The 20825-nt window shown below is 39.5% G+C and overlaps 1 protein-coding gene across 4 annotated transcripts in view; it reads left to right on the top strand.

Annotated features, from left to right (window-relative positions):
- The window catches only part of FAM13C (family with sequence similarity 13 member C), a 55857-nt gene that overhangs the window by 7008 nt on the left and 28024 nt on the right, over positions 1-20825 (top strand). For all 4 annotated transcript variants that reach the window (XM_031053160.2, XM_031053159.2, XM_031053157.2 and 1 more), the window contains exons 4-5: positions 5692-5813; positions 14757-14820. In XM_031053160.2, coding sequence (XP_030909020.2) covers positions 5692-5813; positions 14757-14820 — 186 coding nt within the window. The remainder of the gene's footprint in view (positions 1-5691; positions 5814-14756; positions 14821-20825) is intronic.

Below are 20825 nucleotides of genomic sequence, written 5' to 3'. Positions count from 1 at the left end.
TTTGCTTTGTTTAGTTTCCTGTTTGTTTGGGTTTTGTTTTGTTGTTTTTGGGTTTTTTTTTAGTGGTTTTTTTGGGGGGTTTGTTTTGGTTTGGGTTTTTTTAATTTTTTTTTTAATTTATTTTAAAATAATAATCTATTCCAGTGGAGATTTTGGTACCAGCACTCTTTCCCACGGGCTTCCCAGGTTGAGCTGAGGGGAGCAGAACTGTAGCTTTTCTAAAGGCTATAAAAGAGGACTAGAAATAAAGAAGCTTCTGCTGCTGTCTGTGGTGGTACATTATTGTGTAGACTCCAGAGTTACCACTTCCCAGCAGCTGCTGGAATAGGGCAGCTCTATTCTCTCTGGTGCTTCTCAAGTCATGTCTTATGTGCAGTCTAAGGGCTAGAGTTTAACCCCTCAGCTGGAAATATTTTCATAACCAAGAGAGCTGATGTTAATGTGTTGGTGATTGTTGGACTGTATTTGGCACAAGGCCTAACATTGTTAAATACAGATGTTTACATTTACATCTCTTCTTTGATGTATAATTACTTGGTCATTTACCGTCTCTCTTTTCTTGGCTGTGGTTAGAAATGTGTAGAGTGCTTTCTAAAATGCTTTGAACCCATCACAGACCAGGAATTATTTTGGTCCAGTTTTTCAAACTTAGGGAATTAATAATTTTGGATGGCATGTTTTACCTTCTAAGTGAGGAATATCCTTTTGAATTCCAGAAGAAAAAGTAAAAGCAAATGTCATCCAAATGGTATTATCATGGTCTCTTTCAGAGTACTAATATCAGCTCTTGTCCTGTTCTTCTTGCATGCTTTTCTGGAGTTCACCCCTGAGGTGAAGTACTAACTCTTGATCTTTTGCAACTGTATTGCTTTAATAGGAAATATATTGAGGCTGCAGCAAGGCAAGATGTGCATGTTTATCAGCAGATAAGAAAAATGAGAAAATTTTGCCCTATAAGGGGCAAGTGGAGGCATATCAAGAAGAAGAGTCCTGAAGAAGTCATGAACAGGGATGTATCATAGACCATCTGTTGCTCTTTCAACTACTTCTGAGTCTCTTGTCTGCCTGCTCCCTGCATATGCCATGCATGTATCTTTCATCCAATGAAAGCTAACAGCACAGATTTACTTATTTCATGTGGCTTGAAGTGGTTAACTAAAAATGTTGATATTCTTTCATGGGAAACTTTTAAAGCATATAATTAGACTGCCATAACATACCAGTGAAACTTAGATGTGCAGCCTCTGGAAGGAAAAACAGCGTCAGGCAGATAATTTTCACATGACTCAAGGGCCTGAATTAGGAAAGACCAAAGTGGTCCTGGGACCCTACAGAACTCATTGCTCCCATTTCTGGCATACTGGAAGAGGTAAAATGTTTAAGTCCCATTTCATCTGACTTGAGGGATGAAAGCTCATGTAGAGCTTTGAGTATAATATACAACACAAACACAAAGCAAACATTGCTCCATAGTAGGAACTCCAGTTGTTCATACAAGGAATTGTATCCTAGTACTGAAAGACTTTTCAATAGGTGTCTTGTATCCACCCTGATTTCAGTCCTGCTTGCTGTAGAGGAAAGAGCTTGCCTCTTGGAATAGCTTGCAGAAGGAAGCTGTTTTGGAGAACACATCTATAAAGCCTTTCATTTTGCACAGCCTTCATTTTCATTAGTAAAGGTGTGCATGCTCCTTGACCCTTTCTGCATATGCAGCTACCACAAGGACTTTTATTCTTAAAGAAGCCAGCATCTGGCTCCTGGCTTTGTTTGCAGCACCCATGAAAACAAGGCTCTGCTTGCAGAAGACCTGCAAAAGGTTTGTTTCTGTATGTGGATTCTCATTGGGATCTTCAGTATGTTATGATCTCTCCAAAGCTGTCTGTGTTAGCAGCTCTAGTTGTGACCTGGTAGCAATTGCTTCTCTCCATTTTGAAGCTGAAAGCAATGTGCTCCTGTGTTGTTTCTAGTAGCTGTTAGACAGATAGAAGGTATCAGTTTATTTACAGTTCATTAGTTCCTACAATTACATATGTACATGGCAGGTTGTTGTTACCTAGAAAAGTGAGCCAGGCTGATGCTTTGAAACACTGTGAAGCACCTTGTCACCAAGTCACTCAGTGTAACAAACGATGTGCTTAGAAGCAGCTGATGTTGAGCTGACAAACAGCAATATCTGAGTACACGCACTTACAAAAAAAAAAAGCATGATGCCTTGCACATGGTGTTCAAACTTCATCCTCATTTTCCTGAGTTTATTGATAGAGTGCTCTTTCAACAGTCTCCTCAATTCCCCAATCTGACTTCTCTGAAGCATCAGTGACAGTATTGCACTGACTGTGTCTCTTTTAGAGGCATTGCTCTGATAAGCCAAGGAAATATTTGCCACTTGCACCTATGTGTTTTAAGCCCACGAGCTGCTTTCTCAGAAAATTGTCCATTTAAAATTAGTGGGCTATTGTGAAATAAATAAGTTTGCTACTTGTGTTGGAAGGATTAAAGTTGATTTGTATGGGAGCCAGTTTTGCTACTGGTGAGAATTCAGGGGATTTCCACTGTAGAAAGGTCAATGGGGGGGAACAGTCTACAGGGCTCAAGTAGACAAGAGATGGCCATCTTGGGGATTTTGAGCTTCACAGCCTGCTGAAGTGTGATTCCTGTACCCCTGATTTTTTTGGACACAATTGTAGTATTGTGGTCATGTAACCTAGCTCTTAATGAAGAAAAGTTTACTACATCTACAGATAATTAACAGGATCAAGTTTAATAAAAGTGCAGTACCAAATAACTTCATTTGACCACTCATAGGCTGATAAAATGACACTAGAGTAAAACTGTACCTCAGATATTGCATGCAGTTATTTACCTGGGGGCAAGAGCTGGGTATGGGGGCAGTCGGAGCCTCTCTAAAATATGGAGAGGCAAGCTTCTGGCATGGGATTACAGTGCTGTACTCCAACTACTTAGTTCCATCTTTCCTATGGTTTCACGAACTTCTTTAGCAATTCTGCAATGTTAATCTATAGGAAACCAAATTAATTAGGATTTATTTGACTTCAGGGGGTGAGAAAGCATATGCTCAGAACATACACCAGAGAGTCAGTGTAAGAAAAGGTGGTTAGGAATGGAAGGTCTGCTTTCCTTACCTAATCCTTTCTCCTGTCACTCACCTTTGATGCAGCCATGAATATAGATTATTAAATGAATCATCCTCAAATTCCTTATAGATACTGAGACATGCTTATGACACTGAACATGCTAGCTAGTAGGTAGAGACTGTAAAAATTCAGTTCTATTATTAAGGTAAAAGGCTATAAAATTAAATAGTGGCTTGACAATCAATGCCAGGGTAGGAATGTTGAAAACTGTTGTGTGAAATATTGTATTTTGAGTATAAATTATGTGGGCAAATTGCAAGGATTTCAAATTAAAAACCACAGAGCTGAGAATAACATGTTAGCTACATAAACACATAAACATGTCAGGCAGTCTGCAAGTTCCACTGCAGTTTTCAGGTACACTCAGTTTATGTCTAAACAGTACCTCCATCATGAGTTAAATCTGTTGAATTCACTGTCCATTCACTGTACCTACTTATTTTCTTATATGAACTGGTGTTTTCAGAAGGGGTAGGAGGCACTTCTGCTCAGGACTTCAGTCCTGGCTATTTTCTAACTGACACAGCACCATGAGGTATGCCAGGGCTGGGGTCCAAAATGCCAGTACAATATTTGCATGGTGCTTGCATTTGAAGAGAGTTGTGTTTGTGTTTTGCATACAGCATATAAAGGATGCAAGGCACTTTCTGGAGTCCAGGAGCAGACGAAGCTACTCCATAAACACAGCAAAAGTTTGTATGCCTGTACTATAATTCAGATGCTCTGACAGAGATGGGTTATGACATGCTGTGGGTTTTTTGAGGTAAATAGATTAAAAAAAGACAGCTTGTGAAGCAGAAGCTTTTCTTGTCTGCTTCTAAACCCACATATTATTTAGTATATAAAGCAGGTATCATGGCAAGTATCAGTGATTATGCAGCACTAAGACTTGTTGGAGATTTCCTTCTTCACAGATTTCTTAGCAGATGCAACCTCATTGTAGAAGCTTAACTCCATAGTTAAGAAGAAAATAAAATACAATATAAGACAGTACTATACTGTTGAATGCCTTTGACACATGAGGAATGGATTTTATTGCTCTCGATAAACAGAAACTTCAAGGGTGTTTCCTTAGAGATTACTCTTTACACCTTAATCACATGCTGATGAGCAACAACAAAGGGAAAGAAGAAAAGGAAAAAACCCAAACTGAAACCCACCTATGTCCTCAAACATCAAACCTGCAAGTGAGCACTTACGACCAGCATATATTCTTGTCCTCAGCTTTCCCTTTCATCTAGCAGAAAGCATCTTGAATTGCCATGTCATCTCTTCTGATATTGGAGAGGGTTATATGTTGCAGAAGATGCTTCTGCTGAAGTAAGTTTACTGCGGTAATGCAGGTTTGGTTTTGCACATTAGCTGGGCTGACTTGCTTTGACTGATTAACTTAAATAGTACAACACTAAGAATCTTCAGCCATAAGAAACAGTTGCTTAATTTGAAATGTGCTTGTTTCACTCATTTACATGGCACCCAAAGTTTTCTTTTTAACTGTATTAACAGCTTTTGCGGTCAGCTTCTGAAACTAAGCATATCTAAACATAGGATGACCTTAGCCGTCCGTGTTCCCATTCCAGCAGTCCTGTCCAAACCTCTGACCTCCATTTATCCAGATATATTGCTTTACCAGAGGAAGTGAACACTATTGTTTTGCAAAGCATGTTGTATTTTAATTTTATAAACTATTAGAATAAAATACTGGATGATAAAAGCTAATAAAGAAGTAGGAAAAATTCATACTTTGATTATAGCATTTTCAAGGAACTTCGTTAACTTACCCTTTTGAATACAAGGGAAATATCATAACCCACTTTATAGGTAAAGAAATTAAGATGAGCTGAGCATATCTTGTCACTGCCATACAACTGGTTTTCAAAAGCTTCAAGTAAAATGCATAGTTTTCTATTTCCTACTCCCTCAATTTGTTGGAATAAAATGGCTTTTTTATTTTCTGTGTGGCAGGTTGGCTAAAATGATTTGTTTTTTCCTCCCTGCCTTTCACTCCTTCTGTAGTAATGCTCTATTCATAAAGCTATGCATATGCTAGGGAAGGGTAGGAGCAAAAGGAAAAAGGAAACTAGTTAAACCTTGCAAATCTTACTTAAGAGAATTGCATTTGCTTTTGTCAGCCAAAATTTTTCTGATAGTGGCCAAGTACTAAAATATTACTGACATGTGAGTAAATAATTTCAAATTAAATGTGAGTGTATATATAAGCAAAATAATATTAAATTCTGTGTATAGCATCTCTTAGCTCATAAACTGACATCTCTTATCTAACTAATAAACAGAAAATGGGTTACAGTCTGCTTTGGTTTCATAAAATGTTTTATTTACAGTGAAAGAAGAAACTACTCTGTTTAGAACCTTTTCTAGTCTGTATTTTCCAGTTGTTTCTAGATAATTACCAAAAAATAACAGAGAAACACAGTCAATATCTGGTCTCATGGAGCTCTTTTTTTCTTAAAGCAAAATATTCAGCTAAGCCTGATTAGTGCTGACAGGGCATTCAACATTTCTTTTCTTTGTGCAGGAGCTGGAAAGTGCATTGCCAGGCCTCCCAGAGTGGCAGGGGAAGGCTGGATCCTCAGCTAATGACTATGCACAGAACGTAGCTTTAAGATGCCAGGAAACAGTCGTGAGGTTTCAACCAAGGTAAGCCTTGGCATAAGACAGTACATTTCACTTCTGATTAACTGTAGGAAAGGCTAATTAATTTGCTGCCTTTTGTATAAACTATTCAGACTCATGGCTTTCATTGGCAGTTGTAATCTGTATTTATATTACTAGAGCTGGTTGGAGAAAGTGAAAGGGATGAAGATGAGAATGCAAATTTCATCATGTTTTAAACCTCTTACATTTTAAGCTGAAAGAACATCTTCAGTTCAGAAACTTCAGTTCCTCTGTGCCAAGTTTCAAAAATATCTTGGCACATCTTTCCCTTTCCCCCAAGTGCTGACTTGCTTTTCAGAGCTGTATTCTCACTGAAAGATGGGAATCAGCATACCTGATTTTGGCAAGGGTATGCATTTATGTATAGTTTAGACTCCAGGTGCTATGGCAACTGTGTTTGTCCCAGTTGAAGGGTGCAGGTTAGGCATTAGTTGAGTCTTGATGTCAGGTAACTCAGCTGTAGTAACTGCTGGAAGTCACAGTTACTTCTCTAATTCTTCACGGCTGTGCAAAAGGCTAAAAATGGTGTTTCAACTCAACTAACTGACCCAATCTATCAGTGAAGGTGTGTCTTAGAGATAAAATTTAGCTCTTATTGGCAGGCTTGGACTGTGCAAATGATAGAATCATAAAACAGTTAGGATTGGAAAGGACCTTAAGATCATCTAGTTCCAACCCCCCTGCCATGGGCAGGGACACCTCACACTAAACCATATCACCCAAGGCTCTGTCCAACCTGGCCTTGAACACCACCAGGGATGGAGCATTCACAACTTTCCCGGGCAACCCATTCCAGTACCTCACCACCCACACAGTAAAGAATTTCTTCCTTATATCCAATATAAACTTCTCCTGTTTAAGTTTTAACCCATTATCCCTTGTCCTGTCACTACAGTCCCTAATGAATAGTCCATCCCCAGCATCCCTATAGGCCCCCTTCAGATGTTGGAAGGCTGCTATGAGGTCTCCACGCAGCCTTCTCTTCTCCAGGCTGAACAGCCCCAACTTTCTCAGCCTGTCTTCATATGGGAGGTGCTCCAGTCCCCTGATCATCCTCGTGGCCCTCCTCTGGACTTGTTCCAACAGTTCCATGTCCTTTTTATGTTGAGGACACCAGAACTGCACACAATACTCCAAGTGAGGTCTCACAAGAGCAGAGTAGAGGGGCAGGATCACCTCCTTCAATCTGCTGGTCACGATCCTTTTGATGCAGCCCAGGATATGGGTGGCTTTCTGGGCTGCGAGTGCACACTGAGGCTGCCTCATGGTCATTTTCTCATTGACCAACACCCCCAAGTCCTTCTCCACAGGGCTGATCTGAATCTCTTCTCTGCCCAGCCTGTAGTTGTACCTGCCGTCATGCTCTTCACAGAGCATGAGATCATGCTGTCTGTTCACAGCCATCAGTTTTCAGGGCACCATTTTACCCATTTCCCCCATTTCCCATGTTCAGGTGCTGGTTAGACCCTTTGATGTGCACAGAGAGTTTCAGGCAGGTGAGCCAGGTCTGTGCTCTTTGCTCTCTGTTTTGAGATGCATGACAGATTTGGTGCTGTGTGGCAGGGGCTCTCGCTCGCTTTGGGAGCCCTGGAGCAGCAGCTGTATATCCCAGGGATGCTCAGTGCCTATGGGCACAACTAGCTGACATACAGAATTAGTTGCCTCCAAGGCCTGTTTCAAGTCAGGACCAGGTTAGCAGTGACAGTTGCCATCCAAGGGCAGTTTAGTGCTTTATATGAAATGAACTGATTGCCTTCACTACAGCTTTTAGTAGGTAATGTGGTAAATGATATTAATTTATGCTTCCAAAGGAAGTTTAGCAGAATGACCAAGCATTTAATTAGCTTTCACAAAGAACCTTTCAACCCTACAGTGCTTGTGTGTGCAGTTGAAACACTGCATCTCTGTAATTAGATCCAGCCAAGGAAATCTGTCTTCTCTTTTTCTGGCATTTTTAATGGTAGAAAAAAATCACATGGATTTCTTGTACAGAGGGGCATAGTTTGTTTGGTATCAGAGAGTTAAACCTACCTAGTGGCTTTGCTGGTAGGAGGTCTGTGTATGGATAGGTAATGAAATAACATCGGTTAATTTTGATTGATGAAAGGAACATGATTAAATAAATATGGACTTTAAAGATAAGGAGTATGCCTGAATAAAACAAGCCACAGCAAAGTTTCCCACTCCATTTCAACAGTCTGGTCTTTTTAGATTGCCTGGTATTAAATCATTGTTCATTATGCCATTCGTTCTGATTTAACATCAGGGTAGCTCCTTAGGAAGACTGCTGTCCACAAGTGCGGAGCCTGCTGTCCACAAGTGCTAAGCCTGTTAAATAATGGTACCTGAAATTACCATGCTAAGAGCTGTGAAGGCATAATGATCAAATCTCAACTCTGCCCATGTCTGAATTTGTTTATATTACAACAAAACAGAGGAGATTTTACTCTTAAATAAGGAACTTGGAGTCAGAAAAGCATTAATGCATAGTCCTTGGTTACACTCACTCTTTGTTTACTTTAATTGCCTTGGAAAAAACATTCCCACCACCCAGCTGGGGCAGGGAACTTTGAGATGCATGTTGAAGTTACCACTTTCAGTTTGAGGGTGACTGTATTTGGTGGCTCCTTTGAAGGGTCACCAGCAGCTTGCCCCAACCCTCTGCTGTCAATCAGCTTTGATAGGGCCTAAGCAATTACATGCCCATATCTCAGCTCATGTACATCTCTGGCTGCTACATCAGAAGAACAGAACTGGCTCATGCACAGGCTGTGAAACATAGCTGCCAGACTGTGATGTCTTGCCTTGTTTTCTGCCTTTTCTGCTCTATGACATGGCAAAGGTTAAGTATTCAGCCTTGGCAGGAGTCAACAACCATAGCTAGATTTTGACAGAACACATTGGCTAGCCTCACAAAACTTGAGTTTTACCATCTTCCACCCTGTTTTTCCTAGGTTACTGCTAAAATTAGCAGTGTTTTGGAACACTATGTTTGCATAGGATCCTTAAGTCATAGACCAAAAAGCTGTCTGGTCCTTTGGAGAACAGGAGATGTCCACACTGCTACAAGGGTGCCACTTGATACAGTCATAGATGTATGTGTGGAGGGCAGGAGAAGAAAGATTTATTTGTCTCATACTAAGAAGCAAGGTCAATTGTTTCTAGTGTGGCTTGTTACTTCTTCTCTAATTCAGTTTCTGCAGACTTCTGTAGTTCTGTCATTAGTCTTACTGGAGTTTCAGGTAAATGCCTCTGAACTGTACAGTTTTTAAAAGGTCTGTTCTAGTGAGTATGGAGCAGCTAAAACCACAATAGTTTTAATTTGTCTAAACATGGATCAAAAACTACTGAGATATGAAAAACTTTTCAGTATAGTCCCTGGTAAGCAGAGCAGTCTAAATTCAGGGTAACATAACAAGGGATGTTCATAAACAGGTATGTGACAAAAAACAGGCAATATAAGAGAAACGATCAACAAAAATACAATTTAGAAGTATATATGTTGATTGTGAGTTTTTTTTGGGGGGAGTGTGTGTATTTACTTTCATTATATGATAACCACTGAAACAGTGAAAGAAAAGTTTTAGTAGGATTTGAGGGAAATGGAAAAATAGACTTTATGAAAAGACTACAGTCAGAAGAATGAGGGAATACTGTATTTTTCTTGGCTAAACTATACAGGACCTGTAAATCAAGAATTTTACTTTTAAGAGGTATGTATCATTCATGATTTATGAAAATCAGCATCAATTTCGAATATGAAATGCCATCTGCAGGAAGGAAACATTTACATTTTATTACAAGAACATGAATTTCTAATACTATTGCAAGCAATTACATTGAATACTGCTCTAGACTTTGTGTGTAGTTGGGTTTGGCTATGACTGTAATATAATCTACGCCTTTGGGAGGTAAAAGCTATAGGTAGGCCCCAGGAACAAATAAAAGGAATTTCCTTTTCTTAACAGAGAATAGGAAAGCCAGTGTGGAACAATACAGATGATTACTAAAAGCTGCTTTGACCGATTGCCTTCTCAAAGGCAATCAGCAAAGCTGATGTGGATTGCAGAGCTGTGTACGCAGTTATCTGAATAGAGGATGATGTTCTTTTCAGATGCCTGTACACAGAGAGAGAGCGGAAACATGGGACTCCTGGGCAGTGGGAATGTCAGTGTTTCACAGAATTCCAAGTCAGTGTCGGAATTACACTTTGGGGTTAAATTTTGTGCCAAAGAAAAAAGTCTTTGGAATCTCCCCCTCTTCCCCATTCTCCAAATAAAATGGGAGTTGAGTGGTTTAATTTAGTAGGAATCAGCTGGTCCCTTGATTGGTGCCTAATTTCTACAGAGGCTGTAGGGTGGCAGTTTCTGTTAGACCTATGACTGTTCTTCAGGAAAACTGGAAATGCCAGGAGCAGGCTGCCCTGGATCTTGGGCTCAGCCAGAGTCTTTCCCTATGGGAGACTAAATTCTAGTGAGGCTTCTAGTATTTAGTTTTCAAGGCAAGCAGCTTTTGAGAGTGCAGTTCAGGTGGGGACTCTTGTGTTTTCCATGCTTTCTGCTGAGTAGCTACAACTCAGGGATGTGTGGGAGGAAGTAGGGAAGCTGCAGAACTGCTGATGTCCTCATGCCATATGGCAGACCTGCACAGTGAGGCAGAGCTTGCGAGGCTGTGTTCCCACACAGGCAGCCAGGTGAGCAGGGGGAGAACTTGGCTGGATTCCCTCTGAGTCTTGCCTCAGACCTGGCAAAAATTCATCAAAACCAATATGTGTCTGTGAATAGCTCTCTGTCAGCAAACCAGGATTTGTTGATGCAACACTGATTTGCTGGGAAATGACTGACCAGTTCGAACAGTTTCTTCAGGAATCTTGATATTAAAATATTGGTTCCAGTGATAATTCTTGTATCAAGACACAGAAAATCCCTGAGCAAGTTCTTGGGTTGCAATACACTTAAGGAAAAAAAAATAAAAAAAGAAAAAAAAGCATAGAGGCAAAAAAATATATAATAAAACAGGCATCTTACTGTAGCCCAAGTAAGGACTGTGCCTGGTGAGTGGGAGGGGTGCTCATAAGATGAAAAACAAGTGTGGCTGTCCAGCTGCCCACAGCCAGCCTTTACGTAGGTGCTGTGATTGATGAAACACACACAGGTATGCTGGCTTTCTGGCTGGCTGCTTATTCCAGCATTCAGGGACTGACCAAGGAGTGGCCTCGGATGTATTCAAACAGCCTTGGGCCTTTAATGATGTTGTTTCTTTCATCACAAAAGTGCACTTTATGTTCATCCAAAGGCCTGTTGCAGTTCTGTATTGCTTTGTAAGGAGTCATAGGCCTGTTTTTGAAGCATTCACTTGCAGCCCTGTATTAAGGTGGTGACTATGAATTTCATAACACTTTTTGCAGTTGTGGAGTTCTCAAGAAGGACCTTTGTGTTTTTCTGCCACTGAAGTGTGTTGGTTGCAGGTTCTGTTCTTCTGTGAACTTGTGCAATGTAACCCCTGGATAGGCTGGATCAGTCCTCTGATGTGGTGCTGAGACTACCCTTTCTGAGATGTTAGCCTGGTGGGTCTCCCCTGTGCTGGGATTACTAGACTAGAGACAGGGAAGGAGTACTGGGTCAGGATAGTCTGAAAGTGAATCTGGAAAAAGAGGGTTCATCCCACAGCTTATTGTGCAGTTTACTTGCCAGAATTTATCTTGGCACCAGTAATGCATTATAATTGGGCCAAGACACGGTGCGAGTGTGGCATTGTGGTGCATAGACAAGTAAATCTCCTGAGGATAGAGTTGGTGTAATCCAGGGTTGGACTGGATTAAGTCTTGCAAATTACAGAATGTAATGCTCCTTTATGGGTTTAGTCTGGGAAATAAGAAGTGAATTTCCTTAGGTTATGTTTAAACATTCTTTTTAGTTTTTTAAATTATGTGGTTTTATGTGAATTTTATGCAAGTTTAGAAGTGATATGCATACTTCAATAATTTACATGTTCTGGTTGGTTTCTTAAACAGCATACTGCTCATGCAAATTGATCTTCCCTTTGCAGTTTGGTGGGAGCTCTGTTATGATAATTAGTATTTGAATTTTGTTTTGTGACGTCCACAAGCTTCAAATGTACATATTACTGAGCTGCATCTTTCTCATCTGTGCCATATAGAAGAGGGTAATTCTGCCAAAACCAGAGTCTATAGGGAGGATGAGAGATCTGGCCTTTCGTATTTTGTAAAGCATATGGTATAACATATATTTGAGTGGTAGCCATGGAAAGCTTTCCATTTTCATTATTTTACATTTTGAAAATTATACAAAATAAGGGTTGCCTGCAATTATTCAAAATTTCAGCTAAGGCTTAAAATACGTTTAATGTACTCAGCACAGATGGAAAATTAGGGCTTGCTCCTGCTGCTTTTGAAGTTAATGGATATTTTGTGATTGACTTTTAATGTGAGTAGGATCCAACCCATAGTTATTAAATTGCAAGCCCCTTGTTGCCTGGTGACAATCAGATAACTTGCACTTGCCTAGCAGAGCAGTTAATCTTGGTGAAAACAAAAAACCAGACCCCAATATTTTCTATATAGAGTAAGGTCTGTTCAGCATACTGTTGTGTAAATCGTCTTCTCCCAAAAATGGTTATTCACCTTAATGATTTCAATATCTCCAGGATCAAAAAAAAACACAAACAAAAAACATCTTACTCCAGTATTTTTATTTAAAAGGAAGCAGCAAAATGCAAGGCTTCTGCTAAAAGACTTATCCTAAAAAGTCAGACAAGATCATCACCCTGAATGAGAGAGAGGTGGTACTTCAGGGATGTTCTGAACTTCTTAGAGACTGTGTGAGTGATACAGCTGTGAATTATGCAGAACATCGTATTGCACATGTAAGAACTGCTGCTAGCATTTAGTTTTTTGTTTTCTTTTTCTAAGGAGAGTTCACATTTGCTGTGTGTGATGACCTTGAAAGGAGTAATTCAAATGAATACCAGAAGTGTACAAATCTGGCATGTGCCCTTTTATTTATGTGTAGCTCTACTTCAGTTCAATGAATCACCCTATTTTTTTTCTTCATTACTGAATTAATTCTCCAGCTGTTTGTAGTCTTGCTGGTCCTTTCTTACATGTTATTAAACCAAACTACGAATATTTCATTTTTTTCCTATTAAATTACTCCTTTTGTTCTCCCCATGCTTTTTCTTAGTTTTCTTTAACTCTCTTCTGCAGCCTCCCACAGTCTCTCTGATCCTGAAAAGCTAGAAGTTAGTTATTTGGCACTAACATTTTTGCTTCCATCATTCCAATTTCTTTCTGTTCTCTTCACATTACGACAACATTTGCTATTGATTTTCAGGTGAAATGGCAGAAAGCCTATATATGTAGAGAGCTACATAGAGATGTAGATAGGTGCTTGCGCAACAGTCAGTCAAGGCACCTTGCTGCTGAAGTGTCTCCAGAAATCACTCGCTTCTGATCATGAACCTGTTCATCTTGAGGGGGTTAAAGCTGGCTGGTCTGTGAGACCTCCCATTCTGGTGCTAGATGTACACCACCTAAATGACTCATTTTTGTTTCACTGTCAATTGCACACCTTGTATCCTGTTTGGAGTCAAGTGTTTACCCTGGTGTAGATATCTAATACGTCTATTCTTGTAAAGAATATGGCATATCCATCATTTCAGTCTTCAAATGTCTCATAAATACGAAGAACTACAATGAAGGCCTGTGCATCTGTCTTCACTGGTTTTGAGGTTTCTAGACTTTTAAAACCATTTGATTTTGCTTAGAAGACGCTGAGCACAATAGGCTGAAAAATATTAATAAATTTGGCCAAAGGAATCTGGATTTTGTGTTACTTTTGATCATGTGAGTCTCACAGTGGCCAGCAAACATTGATACCTTTTCAGCAATGAGAAATCTCATTCCCTGAGACAGCAATAGTTTTCTTTCTTCAGCTTTCTTGCAAACCAGCTTGTGACATGCCCATGTCAGGCTTTGAAGTTGACTGGGGAAATCATCTGTTTGCTTTGGGGAAGGACCAGTGCTGTGCTATGAGCCTATTCAGGTTTCTCACCTAATCCATGGGAAGGTTGTTTTAGGCTTCAATTTCATTCATTGGTAGAGTTAATTTGTAACTAACTAATCCTGAAGCTGGTAGGCTGTTAGGTGTGTGGAGTCTTAAGTCATGACCACATCTACCTGGATGGGGCACAGTTGTCTCTAGCTGTAGTCTGAAGGAAAAGATTTTCCCCTTGCCAGTTCAGGACCTTCCTTTCCTTTTTCCATGTGGAGAAGCAGTGATACATTGAGGGAAAAACAAAGATATGGACATATCCGATGGCTGCAAAGTGACACTTGGTAGAAAATCTGTCTTACTCAAAGGATTTCCAGCTCCACATTAGAGTCCTTTGGGTCTTTGTGAAATGTGCAAAACAGAACTTAAGCAGAAAGTTGAAGACTGGGAGCCTGAAATACTATCAAATTTCAATATGGAAAGATGTATTCTCTATGGCTCTGATACAGGAAAACTCTTGTTCCTGACTTGAAGCATGGGGGACAAACTGTGCTTAGATCTAAACATATGCTAGAGCTTTCTCTTGGCTTTATTTCCAGTAGCTGACAAAGATATTGGGAGCTGATCATACTTCTGTAGAAATTTTTCTTTGTGGCAGAGAGAGCCAGATTCTAATGTCATAGTTTCCAGGACCTTATTCACAGTTTAAATACATTATTTAGGATTCCAGTAAAATCATTGTTGTTTTGAATGAGGCATAAAATACAGATGTAACTGATAGAAATGTTATTTTTTAAATAAAACAACTTTATCCCATAACCTGTAATTTATGTGTAGACATGATGAAAGGTTTTAAATATCTGCATCACAGATAAGCAACCTATTGAGTGAACATTCTTGTTTTGTTTTGTAGAATAGATCAGAACACATGCATTTCACCAAAAGAAGCAACTGAGCAATTTAACGACTTAAATGAGGTAAGCTTAACCAGAAGTTGAAATATGATGTTAGAGCTTTTACTTTGATGTTTTGTTTTGGGGTTTTTTTTTGTTAATTTTAAGGTTTTGGAACAATGTAATTGCTTGAGACTTTAAGGTTAGCTTTTTACTAACTCATCCTAGTCTTGTTTTTGGAGAGAAGCTTAAAAATGTGATACAAGACTGCTATAATAGTTTAAACGCCAGAGGCAAGAGATTTAAAAAAACATTTAAGCCAGCTTTCTCTTCTTGTGCTCAGGAAAGAATTAAACATTCAATATTGACTGAGTGAAATGCCATCTTTCTAGAACATTTTATGTTTTTCCTCATATTACAGCTTGAAAGTGTTCAGCTATCAATTATGTTTTGTTTAAAAATGAGTTCTCAAGATTTCTACATCCTCCATAAATAATCTATGAACAGTATAATGTGGTTTAAAAGGTACTTTGGTTGTAAGATGGGAAGAAAGGAGAGCTGGAGTGAAGAGAGAAAGTAAGGAAAGTCAAATAGCACCTGTGACACTTGAAGCAAGAGCTGTTTTCAGACAGATTATACTAGGAGGATGGTGAGAGGGTAGAGCACAAAGAAGTTGTTTGTGTGATCATGTCAAAAAATAGATGAGCCCAAGCTAGATTCTCAGAATCAGCAAAATGCTGGAGGTCAAATCCAAGTTTTGCAATTATTCAAAGTAAGAAACTTTATAAAGCATCTTCCATAAACAAGGGTATCTGCATGCTAGCACAGAGTATGCTTACACATGGCAAGGCAATGAACAGTACTGGACTTTAACACAGAACAGGTAATATTTCTAAGTGTAGGTCAAGACAACAGAACATCAGAAGCAGTGGAAAAAAACAGCTGGGGGGAAGGGAATCCCATTTCTTTCAAACCATGGAGAAGACAGCTTTGTTTCCATAATCAGCCAGAGAACATGTATGTCTATTAATAGATGCCTGCCTTTCATTAGGATAAAACCACAATGTGTCCTTTTAAAGGAATTCAGACTTAATCTTCTCCTTACAATGGATTGTCTCCTGTGCATTTGTGACATTGTTGTGAGGCTCACTGTTGAAAATTGTGATGCTAACTAGTGAGGCACATCCCATGACCAATACAAGGGAGTATGCTCAGTCTCTGTCTAGCCAGTTAAGGCTCTGGAAGAAAACATCAAGTTATTGTTTCTTTTGAGAAACCCCAATGCAAACAATCACCAAAGCTTAACACCTGAAAGCTTCCATTTAAAATTCTTGCAAAGGATTCCTTAAAGGTTAAGATTAAATGTAACAAATAAAATCAGTGTAAGATATTAAAACAGATAATTAGACATTAAATCAAACTGCCAGTAATTTATGAGGAATGAGGAAGAGCTGCCTTCTGGTGGTTCCTTCTGCAAAATTTTAGATTTGATGGTGTTTCAGGTATACTGCAAACCCAAATGGACATGGGTCATGGGAAAATAAATTATCTTCTTGGATTAGAGAAAGTGGTGTCTCTCTTCACTGCTCACCAGTGGCATTATACAGACCCAGGGCATATCTTGTTCTATCTTACTGTTGCTTGTTTGTTCCCCATAAAGGAAGTTCTGAATTGAAAATGTCATATCCTCAAGACACAAATATTGCTGTAATAGATACCACAGAGATTTTTTTATGTGCACAAAAAAATATGCCTATTTTATCTTAACCTGAACTCTCAGATTAAAAAGCAAGAAGATGCTTTTATACATCACTGTTCTAATGTGACATATAAAAGCATTAATTTCCTTAGAGCAAAGGAATTGATATTTGCTCAGTTTCTTTCTGATATGAATCATTTCAAAGGCTATTAAATGCTGGAGGGTTGGATTATTCTCCTTCTCTGCCCCAGCTGATTTCATAAATTCAGTAAATCCATCAATAAACTAGATAGGATAGCAGCCTTCCTGTCCTGGAGGGGCAGGAGCAGGCCCAGGGACAGGATGCATGCATGCTTAATATTCAGTAACATAGTGTGTGGGGCAGGGTGTTTTCATTTTAGGCAGAAAACACTAAGTTTGGCCTTTGCTTCTCCTCCTTTCTGCCCATCAGCCTTCAGACCGAGACAAAGCAGGGTCTATGGGTTGGCAGACACATTTTCTTTCCCTCTTCCCTCATTTATTAAATTTACCAGTCTTTAGGATGTCTGCAAAGCTGAAACAAAGGATGCTGATGAGGCTTCATTTGGCATGCTGTTTCCCAGCAGTCTGTGATCCCTTGGACATACTGACAACAAGTCATATAGCACTGATCCTGTGGGCCCCATGTGAGGATCTCCAGCTGGAGAGGGAGTTACTGATGGCACCTACCAAGAAAAGGTTGATGTCATTTCAGGGGACTCTCACTCATTCCAAAGCATTTTGGTGATAGCTTGGAAGAATTTGATCATTAATTGTTCCATTCTCCAGAGGCATTTAACAGTGTGAGTGTAGGTGTGTGGTATTTAGATGTAAGAGATTATCTATCATCTCAATAATTCCTTGTCCTAAGCCTCAATTTTTGTAGATGGGAGGAGAGACAGTCAGTGCCTTACCTGTTTGTAGAGCTGGTTTATTAACTACAGGCTAAGCTTCTTCTTCAAATGGTAATCCTTTTGTACTGTGTGTTCTCCAGCAGGTGAGAATATGATTCCTTTATGCATATGTGTCATGGTTTAAGCTCTGTCGACAAGTCAGCCATGCAGTCTAGCCCTACTTCCCCCCTGCTCCCGAAGTGATGGGGAGGAGAATAAAAAGAATGTAACTCCCACGGGTTGAGATAAGAACAGTCCAGTAACTAAGGTATAACACGAACCACTGCTGCTACCACCAATAATAATAATGATAAGGGGAATAATAAGGGAAGATAATACAATACCACCCACCGAAAATGAGCCTGACTGAGCAGAGCGAGTGCCCTTCCACGTAACTCCCAGTTACATCCCGGGCATGATGTGCTGTGGTATGGAATACCTCTTTGGCTAGTTTGAGTCAGGTGTCCTGTCTCTGCTTCCTCCCGGCTTCCCCTCCTCCCTGGCAGAGCATGAGACTCACAAAGTCCTTGGTCAGACTAAACTTCAATGTTATCAGCTCTGTTCCCAGGCCGAAAGTCAAAAACACAGCGCTGCATCAGTTACTAAGAAGGAGAAAAAATGACTGCAACTCCTGAACCCAGGACAGTATGTTTTCTTAAAGCATTAGCAAAATTAATAAATAGCTGTTTTCCTCAGACTTCCTGTGAATGTCTTTATTTTTGCATGATCTTTGAACTGGAATAATGTAGGATGTTTTCTCTTCTAGTGGAATTGGAATAGCTCAAGTTCTCTGAATTGTCAGTTACTTTAAGAGGACAGAAGAAAAGACAAGAAATCTTTCTCCAAGACAATTATAATATCTTCCTTTTCAAACTTGCAAAATGCTGTTCTTAAGAGGCAACAATATAGTTATTTGTCCAAAGAAATTTAAGGACCCATCTAAAATATTATAATGTCCTTTCATTTGCATTAACACGGATCAGGAATTACTGCATCAGAAACACTAGTGTTAGGCATCAGAGTAAAACTGGAATGAACATCAGTCCTGAAATATATATATATATATATATATATAAATTAGATAATTAGCTGATATAATATGCCATATCTTAAATTACTTCAGTGATATTGGTTTTACATAGAAGAGCTTACTAAAATTTGTGATGGCGCTCAACATGACCTAACATTTCCCTATGTATTTTAGCTGTTTTTGTTTCTTCTGACATGTTTTGCACCTTCTTTTAAATGGCCAAGAGCAGAGATGGCCCAGCTGGGCCCAGGGACAGGTCTGGACCATGACAGAGTTGTAAGTAACATGTGCACAGGCTGGTTCATATCCAGATCAGATGTATTGCTGAGTGTGGGCAGGACAGAAGAGTACACATCCCCACCATTGTGGCATGATGTCTGGAAAGCAGGTACTGGAAAATATTGGAGAATTAGAAGGAAGTTGGAAGTGGTGAGCAATATTTAAAATTAACCTGAAAGGTTTTAGAAGATGAAGACATCTTTCTTCTTGCCTTCCTTTTGCCAACAGTTGGTAGCGGGTTAGCCAGCCCCCTGTGAGCCCAAGGATAGAGAACCTGCAGCCAGTTGCTGATATATGGCCATGTCCTCTCACAGAGAACCTTCTTGCTATGGTTGGGCTGCAGCTGCAGAAACACCGCTGCCAGAGAGCAAGAGGTCTGAGGCTGGCAGGATCCAGCCCAGCTGCTCTGCCATTGTTAGTACTGCAAGCAGCCCTAAAGAGGGCAGGACAGGACACACAGCAGGGAATGCAGCAATCTCATCCCTAGCATTTACTAGGATGCTCCTGTTGCTGATGAGTTGGTGAACTTGGCAGCTTTGTGTCTGACCTTTGCTAAAGCTATGTCTCCTTACATGTGTTCCCATAAGTGTGTGATGGCTTTTCATTTATAGTGTGCTGTGGCAGTACCATAGTACTCAGCTGTGTTTTAGGAGTAAGATGAGGTTGATGCCATACTCCAGATTCATCATCTCCCTGGTAACATCAAAGTGATCACAGCTACTTACTTTTTCTCCCTACATCAAATCCCTGTCAAGGGCACATTCATGAAATTCTGTAAGGTTTTTCTATTGTTGTTGTTGATATTATTATCATTATTACATATATATATATTTTTTAGTATTTGGCAGGGACTGTAAATTTGGCATCTACCCCCCTTCCAAAGATGAATGAAAAATATCATTTAGAACAATTGAATATAAACCAGCTGGTGAATTACAGCTAAGCATTACTGAAATACAATGTTTAACAATGTAGTCTGTGTGAATGCTTTTATGCTGAATTTTCCATAAATATTAATGTATTATAAGAAATAGTGATGCAAAGTGAATGTATTTTCTTGATATGGGATTTTTTGTTTCAGATGCTTGTAGTAACATCCTGTGATGGTTAGGTATTTTTGTCAGTTATTAGCCTATGTTCTCCTTATTGGTGTGTTCTGGTATGTTTGCCTATGTTCTCCTTATTGCCATCAGCAGTTCTTCTGGAAGAGGTATGGTCTGGGATCAGAGTCTTCACTGGTGTGTAAATGGTATAATCATCTTTTGCTAGATGATATTACTGCCTATAAAATACAGCCCATCTGTTGTGATAATTACACAGCCACTTTGTAGTGCCCAACTGGGATGACAGGAAGTGGAAAATGGGGCCTGTCATATTATGAAATCCCTTCCCAAAACAGTGTCCTGGGTATGATTCAAGTCAGCATCCTCCCCTTGACAAGGAAAATTCACTGCTACTTGAAAGCTGTTGAAGGTGAGATGGTTTCCATCATTCTGTCTCTAACTGAAGAAAGCCCTGTAGAGGATTAAAGAAGACTTTGAAAGTAGGTCATAAAAGATACTCAAATTGATCATAAGAACTGTACTAAATACAACAAAAGCAGGAATCCAGGTAGGGATCACTGTGACTGCTGGATGACACTAAAATGGATACTAATTTCATATCACTAGGTGATACGGCTGTAAACAGCGAAGCTGAGTGAATTCATTATATTGGTCTTCACTTACAAAGCCCATATTGGGAACATTTACATACCTGGCATACTCTTTCTAGTAGACAGGTTAAAGGAAACAGATCAATTTGAAATAATATATGTAAAATGTTGGACCAAACAGTGTCAGTAAGTGACAAGGAAATAATACCAATCATTCAAGGGGTCCTGGAGAAACTGAGTTGTGAACTTGAGGCACTGCTGGCCAAGATGGATAAATTATCCTTACAAATGGCAACAGGAACAGAGGATGCTAGGTTGTTAATGCAGCTTGTACCTGTCAATAGTAAAGGTATCTTCTGCCTTATATTATCGAAACCAGCTCTAGATCATGCCATTTGTTTTAAAGAACTGTTATGTTTGATCTTGCAATCACTTCTTTCTGGTATTACAGGAGGATATGTCAAAATATATCTTGTCAACAGATGAGAGGAACTTAGTCCTAAAATGTATAACACA

The sequence above is a fragment of the Melopsittacus undulatus genome, chromosome 4 (genome assembly GCF_012275295.1).
Source record: "Melopsittacus undulatus isolate bMelUnd1 chromosome 4, bMelUnd1.mat.Z, whole genome shotgun sequence".
Taxonomy (NCBI): Eukaryota; Metazoa; Chordata; class Aves; order Psittaciformes; family Psittaculidae; genus Melopsittacus; species Melopsittacus undulatus.
The sequence above is the reverse complement of the archived record's forward strand: the minus strand, read 5'-3'. Positions and strand labels throughout refer to the sequence as shown.